Here is a 25,209-nt window from a genome sequence, read left to right on the forward strand (position 1 = left end):
TCCAAATTTACTAGTGTGCTATCACTAATAAATGTATCCCCTTAACTAGTAATATGAAATCCATACAACTGCGGTGGAGCACTAGCCCTAGTGGAACGACGAAGACGTAAGGATTCGTCAACTGGTTCAACAGGAGTTTCCTCCTCAGGTTGAGAGCTAGTGTTAAAAGTTCCTTCATCGCTTTTCTCTTGAATCTCTTCGAGATCAATTTTCCTCCCACTATCTTCTTGGCTTATCAATTCCCTTTCTCGGAAAACTCCTCTTGTAGCAACGAAGACAAAATTGTCACTCGGTCTATAGAAAAGGTAACCAAAGGACTTCTGTGGGTAGCCGATGAAATAACACTTCTCACTAAGAGGTTCAAGCTTGTCGTGAGTCTCTTGTCTTACGCAAGCCTCGCAACCCCAAACCTTAATGTGTGCCAATGTGGGAGCTTTCCCTGTCCACATCTCGTGAGGAGTCTTGGTAACCGTCTTTGTGGGAACTAAGTTCAGGATATGGGCGGCAGTCTCTAAGGCATACCCCTAGAAAGTTATTTGTAATGAAGTCCGGCTCATCATAGAACGAACCATGTCCAACAAGGTCTGATTACGTCTCTCAGCCACACCATTCAATTGTGGTGTTCTCGGAGGTGTCAATTGCGAAACAATTTTGCATTCTTTTAGATAGTCGTGAAACTCAAGACTTCGTTACTCTCCTCCTCGGTCTGACCGAAGCATCTTCATTTTCCTGCCCAGCTGATTCTACACTTCATTCTTAAACTCTTTGAACTTTTCAAAGGTTTCCGACTTTTGCTTTATTAAGTAGATATATTCATATCTGCTATAATCATCCGTAAAAGTTACGTAGAAGCGGCAAGCATCCCTTGTGGTGGATCTAAAGGGCCCACACACATCGGTGTGTATGAGATCCAATAGACCCTCACCCCTTTCACAAGTTCCAATAAAGGGTGACTTGGTCATCTTCCCAAGTAAACAAGATTCACATGTGTCATTGTCCCTAAGGTCGAATGACTCCAACACTCCATCCTTTTGAAGTTGGGATATGCGTTTCTTGTTGACATGGCCAAGGCGACAATGCCACAAGCATGCTTTGTCTCGACTAGTAGACAAGTCAATATTCAAAACATCATTTCCTAAATTATCAAAAACCATCACAGATTCATAAATCCCATTACAAGGTAATGCATTGAAATAAAAGACACCATTCAAATAAAAATTAATAGAACCATTGCTATTATCAAAATAATATCTGAAACCTTGTCTAAACAATCCATGAAATGAAATAATGTTTCTTGCCATATCTGACGAATAACAGCAATTATTTAAATCTAGCCCTAACCCATTACCCAACACTAAAGAATAAACTCAGACTTTGGTCACAGGCGATGATCTTCTGTTTCCCATAATCAGATTCATCTTTCCATGTTCCACTTCCCTATTTCTTTTTAGACCCTATCAGAACAAATATGGAATCCACACCCTGTATCAAGAACCCATGAAATAGCAAATGATGAGTTGTTAGATTTAATAGAATACATACCTGCAAAGGTGGGCTTAATATTCCCATCCTTTATATCTTGCAGATACTTAGGGCAGCTTCCTTTCCAGTGGCCCTTTTCGTCGCAATAGAAGCACTCTGCTTCCTTGGGATCGGAGGAGGGTTTAGCGGGGCCTGCTTTGGTCCCACTAGAGGATGAACCATCACTGGGCTTTCCCTTTTGGTGGCTCTTACATGGAGCCTTCCTCTTTTTACTCTTCCCTTGGCCAATTGCCATCATAGGAGCACCCACAGCAGCGGAAGATGCAACATATTTGTCTTTGAGGTTGCTCTCAGCAGTCCTTGGAGCTTGCTCAAGGAGACCTCCTCCTTGTTCATGTGGTAGGTCATTCTGAACTGGTTGTAACAGGAGGGCAACGAGTGGAGGATTATGTCGATAGCCAAATCCTCATCAAACTTAACATTAAGTTTGAGAAGACAATCAACATACCTCTGAATTTTCTGCAAATGAGAGGTTAGGGGTTCTCCACTCCCCATCTTAGCGGTGATCATGTTAGTAATGATCTCTAAGCTCTTGCCTCACGCTCTGGTGATACCTATCCAACAAATCCTGATGCATTTCATACGGATACGTGTCCTCATAGGACTTTTGGAGTTCGAGGTTCATGGTGGCCAGCATGATGCAATGAACTTTCGTGGCATCACGCTCGTGGGCCTCAAAGGCGGCCAACTCTTCAGGAGTAGCAACATCTGGGATGATCTTTTCAAGCTTTTCATCGAGGACATATTCTTTGTCCTCGTAGCGTGTGACCATGCGAATGTACCTCATCCACTCGTTGAAGTTTGACCCAGCAAATGGTACCTTTTAACATAGGTTCATCAACGAGAATGACCCAGAAGCGTTGTTGTTGTTTGCAGACATCTGAAAAAGAAAGGAACAAAGTTTGATTAGAAATGAGTCCCTGATTAAACACCCAAATGAGAAATTAGGGCTAGGACCCAACAACATTATTTACAACTTAGAAAGGGATGTCGTACTCTAAAAGTAAATAATTTAAAGGTAAGTGAATGACGAATCACTCATTCTCACCATGAAAAACGAAAAAGAGATTTAAGTTTTAAATGTATTGAAAACTCCTAGATCTTTGAGATTCATTGAACTTTTCAATGACATGTTTAAATCTCGATATGCACTTAAAATTTGCGACTGGGATACCGAGGATCGCAAACAAGTTGTGAATAACCATGCGAATCAACATGGTGCACTCAATGTCTCTATCACCTAATCAATGTGCTAGTAAACCACACACGCTCCATTGATCTATGACAAACATCGAGTTACCCTTCGCAACCAATGTCATCCCCAAATTGATGTGCCGGTTAACCACACATGCTCCACCAATGTTTGACTATGTTACAAAGTGTAATCCCATGGATTAGCATCATTTTCACATTTTACCCTAAAGTAACTAAGATTCGGAATTTGTAAAAACATTGAAGTTACTTTGTGTCTTACATTATACTTTTAATGAGGAGAGGATTGCCCTATCCTACCCGTTCGGCTAACGACCCTCCACCAATCAAGCAAGCGGTGGGTGTGAGTGTACACCCATTAAGCACCATTTTATAGGCAGCAACCTTATACCCACCTTATAGACCGGCTTCGTGAATGACGCCTACTAACGGTAAGACTAGCATTTTAAGTTATATATATATATATATATATATATATATATATATATATATATATATATATATATATTATATATATATATATTAAGCTTGTAATAATATAATAGTATAGGGTTGAATTTTAAACTTGTAAAATTCTAAGGGTTTGAAATTTAAATTATTCAAAATTAAACTTTTAATCACAAAATTTAAATTTCAAAACTTGAGGACAAGTTTTGAACTTTTCAAAACAAAAGGGATCAAATAACAAATAATTTAAATTAAACAATTAATTTCATAATTATCTATATTTGACCTAATCCAATTTTAGTCACAAGGTAATTACCAAATAATTTAAATAATCCATATTTATCTTATAAACAACTAATATTCAAACGATTTGAAATTATCTATTATCTTGGCAGGGATAATCATTCAAATACAATAAAATTCGGATTTTATATTCAAAAAACGATTTAGGGATTACTCCCATGACAAAACAGCAACAAAATCTCGAAATATCCTCTGCTTGGCGCAAAGACTCGCCGAGTCAGACCTGGACTCGCTGAGTAGGGCCAACTCGCAGAGTCCAAATACTGACTCGCCGAGTTGAGTCGGGCAGAGGCAAGAAACATGAAATTTAGCAAGCAAACAGTTAAAGCATCACATACAATTGAAACCAATCATGGCTGTAACACCACTAATGGGTTTTATGCATAAGAACCATTCTATGTGCTCATACAAACCCAAACGTTTGGATCTAGGTTTCTCTAATGTACATGCTTTGAATCCAAGACTTGCAACCCTAGATCTATCATATATAATTCGAAACACATCATAAGAACATATCTAAGTGTTTACCTCTATCAAATAGCTTGAAATCCTTGTAGTCTTCTTGATCTTGAGCTTAGAGTCACAATTGTAACTCCTCTAATGGTTCACAAACCCCACAAGAAAGAAGGCAATATGAGAGAGGGTGGAAGATGCTAAAATCGGCCCTAGGGTTCTCTTGGAATCAAGTGTAGCCGATTTTCATAGCCTAGGGGTCATATTTATACTGCAGGCTGCTAGGGTTTCAGTCTAAACCCCAATGGACAGCTTAGCCACCAAGCAGCCCAAGGAACCTTCTGGAATAAGGCCTTGGACGAAAATATGATGGATCCCCATCATAATTTCGTTCCCCCTTTAGTCCATTAGGTTTCCCAACCCAAAACTCAACTATCATACATTTGACAGTTTATGCCCCTTTATTTAATTAATCTCTTTCAGTCACCAAATTAATTCCTAATTAATTTATGACCAATAGTAATTAAATAAATATAATTTCTCCTTTAATATATTATTCTTATAATGTATTAATAAGCCATAATATTCTCTCTCTCTCCTTAAATTACCTTGTTAAGTTGCTTTGGTGAAGGTAACCCAAAAGGACCATGCACAACCGCATCAAGTACATACCATATATAGTTACATGCTTAGACACTAATCCAACAGGTACACCCTAAACTTTCCACTTTTTATTTATAAAAACACATTGGTGTACACTTACATTAACAATACAGTACAAGTACTTATCAACAAGATCACATCAAAGAAAATAAAATACAATGATTTGAACCGGGTATCAGAACTTCCCTTTGCTTCTTAATAAATTTAGCTATAAAGCACACGACAATAGAAAGAATAAGCTATAAACATAAATACACCAACCGCTAGGTGTATAGTTACTCGAGACTCATTTACTAATTAAAGTTCATAATTACTAGTTACTTAACTCATCATACTCTCTTTCTACACTTATTCTCTTTATCTCTCTATTCCCCTTTATAATCATTATATTTCCTTCTCTCTACTCTCTTTGTATTCATCCCTTTAATCTCTCTCTCTCTCTCTCTATATATATATATATATATATATATATATATATATATATATATATATATACTTTCCCTTTATAATCAAGCACTTTTTATCTCTCTTTATATTTTTATAAACTCCCTATAACACCAAATTTCTAGTAAATATTTCTTTTGTTGTTTATGGCAATTAAAGACTTCACATGTGGATTTTTGGTTGGCCATGATGCGATAGGGGGAACACCACGACCTATCGTTAACTGAGAAAGGAACATGAATCATTTGGACGTCACGACGTGGCAAGGTCCATGCCACGATGTGGCGGTGGCTAGGATGCATACCCTAATTTTTCGGGTCTTAAGCCCTATTTAAAGGATGTGATGGTCGGGGTCTACTGACCCTCAACCTCCATCACCTACCTTTCAACCTAAAAGAAACCCTAGCCTCTATTGTTGACATGTTGACTCTTTTTGGCGGTTTTGGTGATTTTAAAGAAGAAGAAGGTATCCTTGGTGCTTAGATCCAGCGAGAAAATCTCCTCACATCTTTTTGCTTATATGCGTTTTTCTTCTTGTTTAAGGTAGTTTGAGTGGAAGGGTTCCATAAATATTGCAACTTTATGGATCCTTGAGATCTCTATATGGTTGCTTGTTTCAGATCTGAGGTTTTGTAGAATTTTGGTCCCATGCATGAGGTTATGACCGCATTTTCTCCATATTTGACCTAGCTAGGGTTGAAGACATGAATTTGACATGCATGTCCATAAAGTAAGAATTTTTGTAAGATATTTGGGTGTAAGAAAGTCTTCTAGAATATGTGAGTAAGTGGTTAACATGTTAAGGGATTGATCCATTAAGTTGTCCAGGAGTAGTTCCACGACGTGGTGACATGCTCACCACGTCGTGATAAAGAGGATTTACTGCGATTGTTTTCTTGTGAAGCTGCTACATCATACCAGATGCTTGACCACATCATAGTGGCCAACTAAGTTATATTTTACTGTTAGCTTTGACCATTGACTTTTTGACTAGGTTGACCTTTGGCGAACCTGAAGGTTTTTACACTATAGATTCAGGATATGCCTCTAATTGTTGTATAGGTGACTTGTATCACCTATCTTTGCTTTGTGAGAGCTATGTTGTTGTTATCTAGCATGTGAGGTGAGTTTTCTCACTATACTTTATATTGTAGTATGTATCCTTTTGTGTATGATGTTATTATGATGTAGTAATTTTGTTAGTCTGGTAGATATGTTATGATTACATCTGTTTGTTGGTTATTGTTTGTTGTTAGATTTATATGTCGACATATTATGGTTGGGTTGTGGATGTCCTACTCTGTGATGTAGGCCAAGATACATAGGAGGTCTAGTTGATATTGTAGCCCCAAGGTGAGCGGTCTAGCCTTGTGTTGTAGGCTCAAGTGAGTTGTACACATATATGTTTTAGACTCGAGAGAGTGGTCAAAGACTACTATAGGCCTTGCGAGGCAATCCAATCAGACTATAGGCTCATGTGTGAATGCATTATATGTGTATTATTGTGTGGGGTATTTTGGGGGAACTAACAAAACCTTGGCTTATAGTTTGGGATTTAATTGTTTTAGGTGCTTCTAAAGATTACGGGAAGGAAAAGGCACAATTGTACACATCATCCCTTGGATTTATATTTGAGAGATATTTTTTGATCAATTATTGAGTTAGATAGTTGGAATCGAGCGATTGTAATTTAACATTTATAAGACCAATTATTACTTATAAAACTGGAAGTATTTACTATATTAATAAGATTTGAATGCAAGATGATTGTTTTCCCTTGATGAGTTTAGTACCATTGATGTACACTAAGAAAGAAAATTTGAATTTTATTTTAGGGATAGAGGAAATTGGTGAAGGTTTGAGCAGAAACATTGATGGACATCGTGTTTGACCGAGAATTGGTCAAGATGGCATAACCAGTTCGATATAAGGGTGGAAAATGTATAAGTGAAACACAATCAAATGTCTTTATTACTTTAGATGATGAAATAAAGTTTCTATTATAAACATAGAATTCAATCTTCTATATTGTAAATGTAAACGTCATAGTCTTCGCCTCTCTCTAGCATCATTGTAATGGTAAATTGAGACGGATTATTCTTACTCTCATAATAAATTGACTTTTTGAAACATTAAGTTGGTCTATGAAAGTATTGTTAATTTGAGCCATATTTTTGTTTGTGAAAAAACTGATGATTTTTTAACACATGTGATTCAACCAAGTAATATAGACCGGGTAAAATAGACAAAACAGGAAAATTTTAAAATCATAGGGTCGGAGTGAAAATATAGTTTTAGGGACGAAATTTGTAACTTTCACATAATGTAGAAAGTATTTTATATGTAATCAAAATCAAATTAATTGACTTGCTTATTTAATGAGTTTTAAAATTAAAATCATTATCTCAAACTTATTCAATTACGTGGGATATACTGGGAGATAAATTATGAATAATATCGACTTTAATTTTGACTCTAAAATATTTTGTTGATTTAATGGGATGAGGTTAGATTTTATAGGTAAATAACCGAATTATTAATATGCTTATTTAATGGGTTTTTTCAGAAAAAAAAAAAAGTGCTAAACGGGTTAGAATTTTGAAGCGAAAAGCTATAAATAAGGGAGTTAAATTAGGAACAATATTGATTAGAAAAACTGATATTTCGTATATAAATAGAATGATATGTTTCAATTGATAACATAATTGTTGAATTTAAAGATTCTAAAATTAAATGTAATTGGGTTTGAATTCTATTTGGTGAAGATGATATTCACAATTTGATCTAAGTATGGAAAATATAGGATTGAAGTACAATCAATGGCCCAAATTGCTTTATTGGTGAATTAAAGGTTCCCGTTTAATAATATTTAGAGAGATAGATGAATGAAACTAATATGCTTAAAGTAGTTTGATTAATTTTTTTCATGATCTCTCAAACAGGAATATATTAATAACAGGTAAGAAGAACAGAGTAAATGCAAAAATATGGAGAAGAAGAAGGAGAAGGAGAACATTTTAAATTGTAGAACTTGGAAAAAAGAATTGGAGAGAAGACCACTAAAGAAGAACATTGTAAATTGTAGGACTTAATCCATAATCGTAATAATAACAACTTCAATGTAATCGTATATATATATATATATATATATATATATATATATATATATATATATATATATATATATATATATATGTATATATATATATATATATATATATATATATAGTGTTTTTGAATAAATAAATCATTATCTTCCAAAAAAATTGGGATCCTAAGACGTCGTCTTGCGGATTTTCGACTATTTATCTGGAAAAAAAAGATATTAGTTATATTGATTCAAAATTTCAAATTAATTGACTTACTTATTTAATTAGTTTTAAAATTCAAACTATTATCTCAAATTGATTCATTTTACGTGGGATATATTAAGAGATAAATTATGAATAATATTTACTTTAATTTTGACTCTCAAATATTTTGTTCATTTAACGGGCGTGGATTAGATGTTATAGGTTAATAACTGAATTATTGGTATGCTCATTTAATCAGTTTTTTCAAAAAAAAAAAAAAAAACTAAACGAGTTTGTATTTTAAAGCAAAACGCTATAAATAAGGGAGTTAAATTAGGAACAATATTAATTAGAGAAAATGATATATTTTATATAAATAAAATGATATGTTTCAATTGATAACATAATTGTTGAATTTAAAGATTCTATACTTAAATGTAATTATGTTTGAATTATATTTTGGGAAGATGATGTCAGCAATTTGATCTAACGGTAAGAAACATATGATTGAAATACAATCAAGGACTCTGATTACTTCATTGGTGAATTAAGGTTTCTCTTTTAATAGTATTTAGAGATACTTACCTTTAGGCATTCGACATTTACAATTTAAAATTTATCGGCAACCGGCAAATCGTCGATTATTTCAAAGGGTTTACTTCAGTTATATTCATCACAATTAAATTCAAGACTCCCAAAAGCTAAATTCTAAAACTCATTAGTTAATACATATTTAAGTTTTTGTAATTCGTGGTTAATATTTATTTTGAATAGTATAATACTTTAAAGGGACCACTTCAAGTCTATAATTATAGTCATCACAGTAGGTTTGGTTCATCGGACACCCAAAAAGATAATTTTTTAATTCTTACTAGCTAATATATATTTAAGCTATTTGTAATTTGTGGTTAATATTTATTTTGAACATTATAATTTGTAATTAATGATGGTATTATGAGTGGTTAATTGGTTTCTTAATTCTTATAATTATAGGGTAAACTATGAGCAAAAAAAAACATCGATTCTTTTTTCAAACGAACAAAAGATGATAATGATCCACAGCTGCATCTTGTTAGTGATAATATTGTGGAAAATGTTAATACATTCCCACAACCAGAAATGAATTGTAATATGGAAGATCCGGTTAATGTTGAACCTGGAAAAAATGATATTTCAAATTCAAGAGAGGTAAACTTAGATTCTTTGATTCGTGATCCCGGAGAATGACCTTTAATCTTAAGCTATCCAAGTAACCAATGAGATGAGATTAGACAATTGTATATTACACTTGGACCATACCAACTTCAAAAAACAAAGTATCAATCTAGTCCTAATGGCCCAAATGGTTCTATGTGCAGTTTTCAACAAGCTTGGTTTAAAAAAAATTGTGGTTGGAATATTCTGAGAAAAATGATGCTACATTTTGTTTCCCTTGATGTCTTTTTAATAAGAAACCTATTGTACAAGTCGGGTCAGATACATTTACCATGATAGGATTTAATAGGTGGAAAAACGTGAATTGTGGCAAAGATTGTGCTTTCAATGTCCATGAAGGTAAGACTTCGACCTCATCACATAATTTTTCTGTTAGGTGGTACGAAGATTTAAAAAACCAGTTGTGTCACATAGAAAATGTGATTGAGAAACAAATGACTCAACAAGTTATGCATAATAGATTACGCCTTAAAATTTCTATTGAGGCTACTAAATGGCTCACATTTCAAGCATGCGCTTTAAGAGGTCATCATGAGCCAGTTGACTCAAGAAATCAAGGGAATTTCCTTGAACTTATAAATTTGTTTGCTTCTTATAACAAAACTATTGATGATGGTCTGTTAGAAAATTCTCCTTAAAATGAAAAGTACATATCACTCGATATCCAAAAAGAAATATTATGTGTTTTAGCTACAAATGTACAAACAGCAATTCGTGATGAAATCGGGAGGTCAAAATTTTGTTTGATAGTTGAAGAGTCTCAAGATTAATCTAAGAAAGAACAAATGGCTATTGTTGTGAGATTTGTTGACCAAGAAGGATATGTTAAAGAAAGATTTTTGGATTTGATTCATGTCAAAGATACAACTACATTGACTTTGAAAAATGCGATAATGGGTTCATTGTCTTATCATAAGCTTAGTATCCAAGTTATTTGCGGTCAATGATATGATGGAGCTAGTAACATGCGTGGAGAATGCAATATGTTGCAAGCTTTATTATTAAAGGGATGCCCTTATGCTTTTTACATACATTGTTTTGCTCATCAATTGCAATTGGCTCTAGTTGCAGCGACTAAAGATGTGACTAAGGTACATAACTTCTTCAAAACTATAAACTTTATAGTTAATGTCATAAGTTATTCTTCCAAGCGTAATGTTCAATTACAAGATGCTCAAATTCATGAAATTTCTCATTTATTTGAGGTTGATGATATTGAGAGTGGAAAAGGAACAAATAAAATGTGAACATTACAAAGGCCTAGAGATACTAGGTGGAGTTCTCATTTCAAATCAATAAGTAGTTTGATGAGACTTTTTGGTCCATCTTGTGTAGTATTGACTGACATTGCTACAAAAGGTTCTACATCTACTCAAAAAGGTGATGCAATATTTGCACTTAAACATGCATTGTCATTTGATTTTGTCATTGTTTTACATATAATGAAAGAAATAATGGGGATAATTATCACACCCCCAAACCGGAACGGCGGAAACGTTCGGGGGCGGATGACTTCATGTGGTAACGTAACAAATGAATACATAGTAAAGAAAGCAATACAACCATCATATATATAATTGAAAGTTTACATTTGTCAAAAGTTACATGTTCAAAACCAATTACAATATGATGTCAAAATATGAGATTAAACTGGCGCCGCAGCGTCCCTTCCCCAAAAGCATAATGATACTTGAAATTACTGAATCCCTGGAACATACAAGTAGTTTTGAAAGAGTAGATCAGCATTTAAGCTGGTGAGTTTCATAAGTATTAAATGACAATGTTTGCATGAAATGGAATGTTTTGTCCTTGTTTGTTTGATTCTAGAAAATCCTATATTTTCTACTAGTATAAAAGTAGCCTTCTCTCAAGACCAATGTTTGTTTCTAAAAATGTATGTAAGTGTAAAATAACCAATGTATTTGAAAACCTCATAAATCAATGTATTTTTAATACCCCATGTGAGTTTTACAACCATACTATTGACTCGGAATGCCTATACACAACGTTCTTCAGGCGTTGGAATGTTATGACGTTTGTCACCCCAAATTGTGGACTGTAGCTAACAGTCGAGGCGCGGTTTGTCAAGCCCGTATAGATCTATACACAAACACCATGCTCCCCCTCCAATGGATTCTGGTATATAATACAGGACTTGAAATGTGTACTCGAACATACGTGAAGTAAATGTCTCACAAATCTTAGTATAAAACCAGATTTACGTGTTAAAATGTTCTTGAAAATGGTGTTTCTAGTATGTAAAAGTTAGAAAAATTCTCGTAAAACTATACCTATTATAGTTTTCTAAAAGTGTGTCTCATTTGTTTTGAAATCTCTAGAAAATGAATCACTTGATGTGAAAGTATAGATTTTTATAGTGTCTAAGATAGACACGTATACATATAATCTAATTAAAATGTTTAGTTTTATACATGCATTACAACAATTTATATTTCAAAAGATAGAATGCTATTGTAATATATTTTATATACGAGAGTTCCCTATAAAGTTTATAAATCACATATGATTCTATTTAATAAAAGTGTATAATAAAACTTTATATATAACACCCGATAATAATCGTGTGTTTTACTTGTATTCCCCCCTTGTAAGCATATAAAAGCATTTAGAATATTTAAAAGGGTTGATTAAGGGGTATGAACTCACTTGAAAGTTTGAAGAAAGCGAGATGGAAACCGGGCAGAATTTCGTCTCGGGAAAACGGATTTTCTCGGGAATCTCGGGAGTAAAAACGATCTTCGGGACTTGAGCAAAATGACCAGGGCTTCGGGTTAGCACGGGCACGGAAAACGAGGCAAGAACGCAAAGGAAATGAGAGAAATGGAGCCCTTTCTTCGGAACCCTCGCATCCCTTTTATAGGGGCTGGAACCGCCTCGATACGCGGGGCGTACGCGTACGTCATGCATGACCGAGTCCTCGACTGCCTCGGACTTCGGATGGGACAAGCTAGCTTCGCATAGACCGGGACGTGGACGATCCGAGGCCTAGGCCTTGAGTACGTGGGGCGTACGAGGGTACGCAGGGCATACTTCGGCCCTATCTGCTGACTCCCTTCGGATAAGACCAAACATTTATAATTAAATTTATATTTAATTTAATTAATAAACTTCTAAAATTCATATCTTCTTCATACGAATTCCGTTTTCGATGGTCTTTATATCCACGCGTATGTGAGACCATGCTCTACAACTTTTGTTTAGACTCCGTCGGCAAATTTCAAAATTATTTTTATTATTTATTTTTAAAATGTCGTGTTTAAGGAATTTTCTCTAAAAATTCATAACTTCTATATCTAATGTCGGTTTTTGCCAGACTTTTTACCGCTGAATTACCATTGTCGAGACCTTCGATTCTCGTTTAGGTCATTCCGGCCAAAAGTCGCTCGATCTCCGATTCGAGTTTTTAGCTGTTTGTTGCTAAGCCGAACTTTGGAAAAATCATAACTTCAATATACGAAGCCGGATTTGGGCATTCTTTTTACGTACGATCACGGTTTAATGACATTAAACATAGAAGGAATTTAAATACAAACTTTTTGGACATTTTATTATCAAAGTTAATTTTATTAACTCAAAGGTGGTTACAATACTTGATTTTTAGGTCATTACAAAGAGTTGAAATATCGGGTTGTCACATCATCCCCCCGTTAGAGGGAATTTCGTCCCAAAATTTAAAGTAGTAAAGATACTAGTGGATCAGAGAAAAAGATGAGGGTACTTTTGTTTCATCTGATCTTCGCGTTCCCACGTGAATTCAGGTCCCCGCTTGGCGTTCCAGCCAACCTTCACGATGGGTATGCGACTTTGTTTTGTTTGTTTGACCTCTCGGTCCATGATTTCTACCGGTTCTTCCACAAAGTTGAGGTTCTCGTTGATCTCGATCTCGTCGAGTGGAATAACAAGAGTCTCATCGGACAAACACTTTTTCAAGTTCAAGACATGGAAGGTTGGATGTATGTTACTAAGTTCACGCGGTAGGTTAAGTTTGTAAGCCACAGGGCCGATTCTAGCAAGAATATCGAAAGGCCCTATGTATCTTGGATTTAGTTTCCCACGCTTCCCAAAGCGTATTAAACCCTTCCATGGTGAGACCTTCAATAAAACGTGGTCTCCTACCTGGAATTCCAAAGGTTTCCTCCTTTAGTCAGCGTAACTTTTCTGTCGTTCTCTAGAGGCTTTCAATCGTTCTCGAATCTGAACGATCTTCTCTGTCGTTTCCCGTATGATTTCCGGACCGGTGAGAGTGCTTTCAGGAACTCATCCTCTAGCTAACTGGGTATCGCCAACTTCAGTCCAGCATAGAGGGGATCTGCACTTTCGACCATAGAGGGCTTCAAACGGAGCAACCTTTATGCTTGTATGATAACTATTGTTGTATGAAAATTCGACAAGAGGTAAATGGATATCCCATGCCTTTCCAAAGTCAATCATATAGGCTCTCAGCATATCTTCCAAAGTTTGTATCATTCTCTCACTTTGCCCGTCTGTTTGTGGGTGGTAGGCTGTACTCATGTCTAGCCTAGTCCCCAGAGAACTTTGTAGTGACTGCCAGAATCTTGAAGTGAATCTACTATCTCTATCGGAGATAATGGATATCGGAACACCATGCAGTCGCACTATTTCCTTTATGTAAGTTCTAGTAAGCTTTTCCATCTTGTCAGTCTCCTTGATTGGTAGAAAATGTGCGGATTTAGTCAATCTGTTGACGATGACCCATATGGTATCGAGTCCACCCGTCGTCTTGGGCAACTTGGTTATGAAGTCCATAGTAATTCGCTCCCATTTCCATTCTGGTATCTCCAGTTGTTGTAGTAATCCTGACGGTTTCTGATACTCGACCTTAACTTTAGCGCAAGTAAGGCATTTACTTACGAAGGTAGCAATTTATGCTTTCATGTTAGGCCACCAGTACAGCTTCTTAAGATCCAGATACATTTTATCTGAACCTAGGTGAACGGAATATCTCGTGTTGTGTGCTTCGGTCATGACTACGTCTCTGAAACCACCATGTTTCGGCGTCCAGATTCGGTCCATGAGATAATATGCCCCGCCACCCTTGATTTTTAGATTCTTGTACATTCCTCTCAGGGATTCACTCGCCACATTTTCAGGTTGCAAAGCTTCCAGTTGAGCCTCCTTAATTTGCATGGATAAGTGGGAATGGATAGTCATAGTCAAAGATTTGACTCTCCGTCCAGTGTATTCTTTTCGGCTTAGGGCGTCAGCTACCACGTTGGCCTTGCCAGGATGATAACGAATTTCACATTCGTAGTCATTGAGTAACTCGACCCATCGTCGTTGTCGCATGTTGAGTTCCTTCTGATCAAAAATGTGTTAAAGGCTCTTGTGATCGGTGAAGATCGTACTCTTTGTTCCGTATAAGTAGTGTCTCCAGATCTTCAGAGCAAATACCACTACTCTTAACTCAAGATCGTGGGTCGTATAGTTCACTTCGTGTGTCTTAAGCTGTCGGGAGGCATAAGCAATAACCTTCCCTCTCTGCATAAGAACACAACCAAGTCCTTGGTTTGATGCATCGCAATACACTACGAAATCTTCTATCCCTTCGGGGAGGGATAGTATCGGTGCGATGCACAAGGCCTGTTTCAGCGTTTGGAACGCCTTCTCTTGTTTCGCTTCCCAGTCAAAGGCCACCCCTTTCTGGGTTAATGTAGTAAGAGGTTTCGCAATGCTAGAGAAGTTCTTTATGAATCTGCGATAGTAGTCGGCGAGACCTAGAAATTGACGAATCTCTGTAGGTGTCTTTGGTGCCGACCAGTTCTCAATGGCCTTAATTTTGGAGGGGTCCACGTGTATCCCCTTCTCGCTAACAACGTGGCCCAAAAATTCGACTCTTCGAATCCAAAACTCGCATTTAGAGAACTTCGCATAGAGCTTCTCCGATCGCAATGTTTCTAAGACTTTTCATAAGTGCTGACTATGCTCTTCCTTACTTCGGGAGTAGATGAGTATGTCATCGATGAAGACGATGATGAACTGATCTAAGTAGGGACGGCACACCCTATTCATTAGGTCCATAAATACTGCTGGTGCGTTGGTAAATCCGAACGGCATCACTACAAATTCGTAGTGTCCATAACGAGTTCGGAAGGCTGTCTTGGGAATATCCCCCTTTAGTATTCGTAATTGGTGATATCCGGATCGTAGATCTATCTTTGAGAAGTAGTTTGCTCCTTGAAGTTGATCAAATAGGTCGTCAATACGGGGTAGAGGATAGCAATTTTTGACAGTAAGCTTGTTCAGTTCTCTGTAGTCGATGCACATGCGGAACGATCCGTCTTTCTTCTTTACAAACAGGACCGGTACTCCCCAAGGTGAGAAACTTGGTCTAATGAATCCTTTTTGAAGGAGTTCGTTAAGTTTACTGGAAAGTTCTTGCATCTCTGCTGGTGCTAGAAGATAAGGCGATTTCGCCACTGGGGTAGCCCCCGGAACTAAGTCGATTCTAAACTCGACTTGGCATTGTGGTGGTAATCCCGGTAGTTCTTCTGAAAAGATATCGGGAAAGTCGCGTACTTCTGGAATGTTCTTGATGTCCTTCAGTTCCTGACTCGTATCGACGATGTGTGCTAGGAATGCTCGACAATCCTTCCGTAAACACTTTCGAGCTTGGATGCACGAAATGATACGAAGGTGTGTACTTGATTTCTTGTCGTAAATAACTAATGTTTCGTTGTTAGGGATTAAGACGAACTGCTTTCTCAAAGCACAGGATGTTAGCGCGAAGAAGACTTAACCAATCCATGCCGACTATGACGTCGAAACTTTTAATTTGGACCGGCATGAGGTTGATTGGGAAAGAATGACCGTCTAATGTTAACGTACAGTCCATGTATATGCAGTTAGTGTTTTCTGTTTTTCCATTGGCCATCTTTACAGTGAATGATTTTTCTAACTTGCTAGGTTGATGTTTTAAGTAAGTGAATAAAGTTTTGACTCACGAAGCTTCTCTCCGCTCCACTATCGAATAATATGCATGCATATGAATTATCGAGAAGGAACGTACCAGCAACTACAGTCGGATCAGCTACGGCTTCATCGTGGCCTATAGCCAAAACTCGTCCCACCCCACCGGTATTTGCTGCCTTTGGACAGTTTCTCTTGTAGTGGCCCACCTCGCCACAATCGTAGCAAGTTTGGCCTACACCCGCGCTGGGAACTTGAGTGATCGGCTTTGCGGGATCCTTGCAGAAACGGACAGTGTGTCCCTTTCTGTTGCAGTTGGAACACTGCATTTCCCGACAAGGTCCATAATGGTGATAAGTGCATTTCGTGCACTTTGGAAGGTTACCCCCATAAGGCTTTGTTGGGTAGGGATTCGTAGGAACGGTAGTAGGTACAGTGGCAGCATTCACTGAAACCAGTTGTTTCTTCGTGGGTTCTTGGGAAGACCCTCCCTTCCCTTTATTCCATACCCTCTTCTTGTTACTGTTGTTGTTGTTTCCTTTTTGTGGTTCTGGTGTAGCAATCGTTGAGTTCTGATGACCTCCGTAGTCAACAAGAGATTGTGCCAGTTCCTTGGCACTTTCAAAAGTGTCAGGTTTCGAAGCTAACACGCTTGACCTAATTTGGGGCGACCGTCCCCAAATGTATCTTTCTATTTTCTTGCTCTCAGGAGCAATCATATCTGGACAGAGGATTGCCAGATCGCAGAATCTGTTGGTATAAGTTGCGATATCGGTACCAACCATTCCAAGAGTCCAGAGTTCGTGCTCGAGTTTTTGAATCTCTCCTCGTGGACAGTATTCTCTCATCAGCATGACTTTTAAGCTCTCCCAGCTTATGGAGTTTGCCACTATCAAGGTAAGTACCTTAACGTGGCCATTCCACCAAGCTAAAGCTCTATCAATAAGGGTGAAGGTTGCAAACTTGACTTTGTTGTGCTCGGGACAGGAGCAGATTTCAAAGACTGATTATGTCCTTTCGATCCACTGACTCAGCGCCATCACGCCACCAATTCCATAAAACATCCGGGGTTTGGCATTAGTAAAGTCCTTATAGGTGCATTCTCGGGGTTGCCCATGACTCTCGCCATGGTTGGATAGGTGTGTGCCAGTTCCCGAGCCAGTAGTACTCGAGTTATTGATCTGTGACATGGCAGCTGCTACCGCTGCGGTGACTGCTGCTTGGAACATGATAGCATCAAATTGAGGAGGTGGAGGTGGTGGTGGTATAGGTGCTTCCCCACCGTTGTTTCGCATTGGGTTCCTACGCGGAGGCATCCTTCAACTATAGGTTGAAAAGATAAAGATAAGAATTCCATAGCATAGAAACTATATGTGACTCATGAACTATATTGCTATAGTCCAACAACAGATGATAGTACGAGTCTCAAAATAGAAGAATGAAAGTTATTTGTTAGACTGAAAATATGAAACAAGCATTTTGTTTTTCCATAACTTTTTAGGGATTGAATGAAATGCTCCACGTATTAATAATAGTGCCACTTATAACAAAATTTGAGATTTTTGCAAGCACTACTTGCGACGTAGGTTGCGCTTGGAGCTTGACTCCGCATCCGATTGCTTTGACTCCATTAGACGCCTATCAAAAGCGGCTTGTTGTTCCCTCAATTCGGCGAGGGCTGCAATCATTTGCGCTTGGAATGCCTTGGTTTGGAGTTGAGCATTGTCTTGCATTCTGTCCAGCCTACGGATGTCATAAGTGTGAACCTGTACTTCCACGTTGACATCCCGAAGCCGGCTAGCTTGAATTCCGGATTGATAGGACTGATTGGCTAGCTTGCCCACCATTACTGGGAGAGCCTGATCAGCCGAACCTCCGCCTCGGACATCGTAGAAGTCCCGGCACATGCCGTAAGGAGAGCGTAGGTTTTGTTGTTGGCTCCAATGGTGGAGGTGACTTCCCCAGACGGGAGTCGGTCCTTGAAAGTTCCTTACGAAGACGGGAGGTTGTACGGGTGGTGGGTTGATCACCTCCGGCTCTGAGTCGGTACCGGAGTCATCATCCACTTCTATGGGTTCCTCGTCCTCTTCGGGATCATCTTCGACCCATCCTCCGTTGCCTTGGTTGGTAAAGTAGGGGTCGCTAGGGTGGTGAAATCCAGCCATTTGACAGTACGAGAATAGGGTTATAAGAATTGAAATAAAGTTGGAATGTGTAAGAATTAAACATGTAAGTTAAACTAGTTTATGTAGCAAATACTCCTATAGTATTTAAATTCTTGTGTTTGATTCTTGTGATGTTTTGGTAAGTTTTGACTTGTTGCTTACTACGAGCAATCCTCAATATATATTGGTCCGATCTCGGACAAATATAGTTGATCATGCTATATTTGTCCCAAATCCGGTTACATATATCAAGTCTTAATCGTAGTGTTCAACTTGTCTAAATACTTCTTGTATAGATATAATCATGAAAATAATTTGTCGTATGCATGTATTTGTACTTAAATGAACTAACAATTTAAGTTAAACGAAACGCTGCCTAAGCGTAAAAACAAAAGAAAAATGTTTTGTCAGAGAGTATTAGTCCCTTAAGCATTTATAGTTTGTATATCTTATGTGGTTCGATATACTTAGTTCACTATAAACATTGCTCTGTTACCAATCTGTCACACCCCTAAACCGGAACGGCGGAAACGTTCGGGGGCGGATGACTTCATGTGGTAACGTAACAAATGAATACATAGTAAAGAAAGCAATACAACCATCATATATATAATTGAAAGTTTACATTTGTCAAAAGTTACATATTCAAAACCAATTACATTATGATGTCAAAATATGAGATTAAACTGGCGCCGCAGCGTCCCTTCTCCAAAAGCATAATGATACCTGAAATTACTGAATCCCTGCGACATACAAGTAGTTTTGAAAGAGTAGATCAGCATTTAAGCTGGTGAGTTTCATAAGTATTAAATGACAATGTATGTATGAAATGGAATGTTTTGTCCTTGTTTGTTTGATTCTAGAAAATCCTATATTTTCTACTAGTATAAAAGTAGCCTTCTCTCAGGACCAATGTTTGTTTCTAAAAATGTATGTAAGTGTAAAATAACCAATGTATTTGAAAACCTCATAAATCAATGTATTTTTAATACCCCGTGTGAGTTTTATAACCATACTATTGACTCGGAATGCCTATACACAACGTTCTTCAGGCGTTGGAATGTTATGACGTTTGTCACCCCAAATGGTGGACTATAGCTAACAGTCGAGGCACGGGTTGTCAAGCCCGTATAGATCTATACACAAACACCATGCTCCCCCTCCAATGGATTCTGATATATAATACAGGACTTGAAATGTGTACTCGAACGTACGTGAAGTAAATGTCTCACAAATCTTAGTATAAAAACAGATTTACGTGTTAAAATGTTCGTTTCTTCTTGTATATGAAAGTGACTTCTTGAAAATGGTGTTTCTAGTATGTAAAAGTTAGAAAAATTCTCGTAAAACTATACCTATTATAGTTTTCTAAAAGTGTGTCTCATTTGTTTTGAAATCTCTAGAAAATGAATCACTTGATGTGAAAGTATAGATTTTTATAGTGTCTAAGATAGACACGTATACATATAATCTAAGTAAAATGTTTAGTTTTATACATGCATTACAACAATTTATATTTCAAAAGATAGAATGCTATTGTAATATATTTTATATACGAGAGTTCCCTATAAAGTTTATAAATCACATATGATTCTATTTAATAAAAGTGTATAATAAAACTTTATATATAACACCCGATAATAATCGTGTGTTTTACTTGTATTCCCCCCTTGTAAGCATATAAAAGCATTTAGAATATTTAAAAGGGTTGATTAAGGGGTATGAACTCACTTGAAAGTTTGAAGAAAGCGAGATGGAAACCGGGCAGAATTTCGTCTCGGGAAAACGGATTTTCTCGAGATTCTCGGGAATCTCGGGAGTAAAAACGATCTTCGGGACTTGAGCAAAATGACCAGGGCTTCGGGTTAGCACGGGCACGGAAAACAAGGCAAGAACACAAAGGAAATGAGAGAAATGGAGCCCTTTCTTCGGAACCCTCGCATCCCTTTTATAGGGGCTGGAACCGCCTCGGTACGCGGGGCGTACGAGGGTTCGCGGGGCGTACGCGTACGTCATGCATGACCGAGTCCTCGACTGCCTCGGACTTCGGATGGGACAAGCTAGCTTTGCATAGACCGGGACGTGGACGATCTGAGGCCTAGGCCTTGAGTACGCGGGGCGTACGAGGGTACGCAGGGCGTACTACGGCCCTATCTGCTGACTCCCTTCGGATAATACCAAACATTTATAATTAAATTTATATTTAATTTAATTAATAAACTTCTAAAATTCATATCTTCTTCATACGAATTCCGTTTTCGATGGTCTTTATATCCACGCGTAGGTGAGACTACGCTCTACAATTTTCATTTAGACTCTGTCAGCAAATTTCGAAATTATTTTTATTATTTATTTTTAAAATGTCGTGTTTAAGGAATTTTCTCTAAAAATTCATAACTTCTTTATCTGACGTCGGTTTTTGCCAGACTTTTTACCACTGAATTACCATTGTCGAGACCTTCGATTCTCGTTTAGGTCATTCCGGCCAAAAGTCGCTCGATCTCCGATTCGAGTTTTTAGCTGTTTGTTGCTAAGCCGAACTTTGGAAAAATCATAACTTCAATATACGAAGCCGGATTTGGGCATTCTTTTTACGTACGATCACGGTTTAATGACATTAAACATAGTAGGAATTTAAATAGAAACTTTTTGGACATTTTATTATCAAAGTTAATTTTATTAACTCAAAGGTGGTTACAATACTTGACTTTTTAGGTCATTACAAAGAGTTGAAATATCGTGTTGTCACAATAACTAACAAGCTTTGCCAATTTTTACAAAAAAAAAAATCTGTAGATATTGTTAATGCATTGGTCTTGGTTTCCATAACAGAAATATTGCTTCAAAAACTAAGAGATGAAGGATGGCAATCGCTTTTTGCATCAAGTGGTTTGCTTTTGTAAAAGGCATGACATTTTGGTTCCTGGTATGAATGAAACTTATAGATATGTAATTCGAACTCGGCGTGATAAAGACAATATCACTGCAGAGCATCACTACCAAGTTGAATTGTTTATTGCTGCTATTGACAGTCAATTGCAAGATTTAAACTCTAGATTTAATGTGTCTGTAACGGAGCTTCTCCGTCTTAGTGTTGCGCTAGATCCAAAGAAATCCTTGAATGTTGAAGATATATGTAAATTGGCAACAACTTATTATCCTTTGGACTTTACAGAGCATGAAATTAATTTGCTGAAACTTGAGTTACGACATTATGAGCAAGATGTGCATAATCACCCACAATTGAAAACTTCATCTATAGTTTCTGAGTTGTGTAGGGGCCTACATGAAACAGGAAAGTCAAGTACTTATCCTTTGATTGAGAAATTGATTCGCATTATATTGACGCTTCCTATTTCTACCACGACATCTGAAAGAGCATTCTCAGCAATGAAAATCGTGAAAACGCGACTTTGGAATACCATGAATGATGATTTTCTTAAAAGTTGTCTGCTTATTAACATTGAGAGAGAGATTGTTGACACGTTTTCCACAGATAAAATTATAGATGATTTTTCTTCTATGAAGTAAAGGCGGGCACAACTTAAAGTGAGCAAGGTACTACTTTTTATACTTTAAAAAAATTTATTTGCATTCTTCTCAATTGAGTATAATATCATATGTATTTATGTCTAACTCGTTCTTTTTATAATTTTAGGTTAATATATGAGAATCGGTGTTTATGATCATTGGAAAACTTTTGAAGATTGGTTCTTACAAAGATCGATGTAGTTTCTATTTAGATGATTTTTTTCTTTATTAGTATATCTTTCAATTTTACAGACTTGGTTATGTTATTTGAATTTTTTTAAATATATATAAGCCTCCTTATTCTAAAATCCTGGTTCTGCCCCTACATATACTAAAGAAATTAATGTTTTGTAGGTTTCATCTTTTTATCGGTTTCATCTTCAAAGCTTTGAAGATTTTCATATCTACATCATACGTTAACATATACGATTTCTATTAGAATCTACTCTAATAAATGAATGTTTTTTGTCATATGTCACACTCTTATTTAATTTGTCAAATGTCATTTTATGGTTATTTTGAATTAATTTTTTTCATATGTTATTTTATGAGTTTTTTTTATTTTATTAATTTCCATATAATATTTTAATGTAAGAATTACAATAAATATAGTAATAATGGATATCAATTTCATTAATGAAGTTACCTTTTAATTTTAAAATTATCAAATTAAAGCTCATTAGTTTCTTTTATTTATTTATTTAACTTATTTGTTTAAATTTAAAAGATAAAAAAATTTCAATATTAATAATCATTATATTTCTTATTTTCTTATAAATTCAATGCTCTCAAATATTTTGACATTTATATTTAACCTATTTTTTTAAAATTAACTTATGTACTACATAAGTCTCAGAACTAGTCTACGCTAATATATGAAAGTTTTTTTTTGCTGCATGTCACACTTTCATTCAATTTGCCAAATGTCATTTTGTCATTTTTGTGGTTATTTTGAATTACTTTGTTTTCCACATGTCATTTTATGAGTTTTTTTATTTTAATAAATTTCACATAATAGTTTAATATTAATGTAATAATAACAATAAATGTAGTAATAAATGAATATTAATTTCATTAATGAATTTACCTTCTTATTTTAATATTAATGTAATAATTTCAATAAATGTAGTAATAAATGAATATAAATTTCATTAATGGATTTACCTTCTTATTTAAAAAAATTCAAATTAAAGCTCATTAGTTTATTTTGTTTATTTATTTAAATTTAAAAGATAAAAAAATCAATATTAATAAATCATTATTTTCTTATTTTCTTATAAATTCAAAGTTCTTAAATATTTAGACATTTATATTTAATTTTTTTTAATTAACCCATATAATATATAGGTTTACACCTAGTATATTGGATCGAATTCATATTATTAAATTGCCAAGATCTATTAAAAGTTTACACCTTTATATATTGATTTGTTGTCATCTTAATGAAAACTTTAATGACAAAACAAGAACCGGTATGTGATCGTTTTCCTAACAAAGATCCAAAAAAAAGTAACCGTGAGACTTTCATCCAATGCCAAGACAGATCACACCTACTAAATATAAATAAATAATTACAATTATAATATAACTAAATTTAGGGATATCAACAGAGGCAAACGGGACACGGAATGCATCCCCCGCCTCCGCCCCTAAAATTTTTCTGTTCCCCCGTCTCCGCCCCCGCCCCCGCCCCCGAAATCTCCATCCTTTCCACCACCGCCCCCCCCCCCCCCCCCCCGCGCCCCCGAATTTCCCTTCTGACCCTCGCCCTCGCCCTCGCCCCCGTTCCCCTGCGCCCGATTGATTTTAGGCTAACTTATTTGGGCTAAAATAAGTTTTTATTTGGGCTAAAATAAACTATTTTTTAGGTAACAAATACATATTTATAACATAATTTTACATGTTAGAAACAATTTAAAAACATGTTTTTTGTTGAATTTTTGTACGTAAAAATCATTCTATTGTTTATTATATTTATGTAATTAATATATGTCAATTTGTATAATTTATTAACGAGACCCTCATTGGGGTTTCGGGACGGGATTACCAACCCTCGCCCCGACCCCGAAATTAAAACGGGGGTTAACCTTGCCCCCGCCCCTGTCCCTGATTTTTTTTCAACAAATGCCCCCATACGGGACGGGACCCCACAGAATCGGGGTCTCACGAGACTTTTTGACATCCCTAACTAAATTATAACCCATGGAAACCTTGATGAATATTTTAAAATTATTATATAACAAAAAAATGTCAAAAAAATGAAACATATTGTCTTCTTCTAAGTAATCTTGAATTAAATTTAAAATAAAATAAACATGGTACTTTAATGTAGATTTTGAAATACTTCTTGGTATACAACAATGAACGCTTTATTAGGATAAATTAAAATCCGAGAGATTTAAATACAATTTTTAAAATATAGATACCATATATTTCAAAATTGTTATTAAGATAAAAAAATTATTTTCAAAATTTGAATTGAATTTGATTTATTATGGAAAAAAATGGTAGAAATCATAAAATATATCGGGAAAATGACTTCAAAGAGTAATATAATTTTTTATTTGTACACGTTTAGTCACTAATTTTTTTTCCACATTTTCTCATTTAACTTGTTGAACTGTTCAAAAAAACATCCTTATGATATGCTATCGGAGATTTAGCCAGTTTCCGACATGTCTGACACCACCGGCGAGGCTCCGATTATCATCTCCGGCAAGTCTCCGACGTCCATGATTTTTCTGGCAAACTCAAGAACTCGGGTCTATTCTTTCATGTCTCTTTCTTCGATCTAAAAAACTTTCAAACATAAACCCATAAGGGTGTTTGATTTTTAGACTTAAAAACTCAAACCAAAAAATTCTTCATCTTCATTTTCTTCTGTTCAAATTCAAGAATTCACACAACAGCTTCCGATGTGTTTGTTTATCATGTTCTTGAGATCTTTATCTGATTCATCAATTGTTCATCGTGTTCTTTTGTTCTTGAGTTTA

General features: G+C 36.1%; 1 protein-coding gene across 1 annotated transcript; it reads left to right on the forward strand.

The window, feature by feature from the left end:
• The first annotated feature begins 21,541 nt into the window (after positions 1 to 21,541).
• Positions 21,542 to 22,216, forward strand: LOC145050206 (uncharacterized). The gene has a single exon (XM_078998495.1). The coding sequence runs from the start codon at positions 21,542 to 21,544 to the stop codon at positions 22,214 to 22,216; it is 675 nt and encodes a 224-aa protein (XP_078854621.1).
• The last annotated feature ends 2,993 nt before the right edge of the window (positions 22,217 to 25,209 follow it).

Source organism: Lactuca serriola, chromosome 5, assembly GCF_051521515.1.
Source record: "Lactuca serriola cultivar US96UC23 chromosome 5, Lser_US96UC23_V15, whole genome shotgun sequence".
Lineage (NCBI taxonomy): Eukaryota > Viridiplantae > Streptophyta > Magnoliopsida > Asterales > Asteraceae > Lactuca > Lactuca serriola.

What these genes read in the sequence shown, in the direction of transcription:
- LOC145050206 (XM_078998495.1), top strand. Translation starts at nt 21,542, where the DNA reads ATGAAGGATGGCAATCGCTTTTTGCATCAAGTGGTTTGCTTTTGTAAA.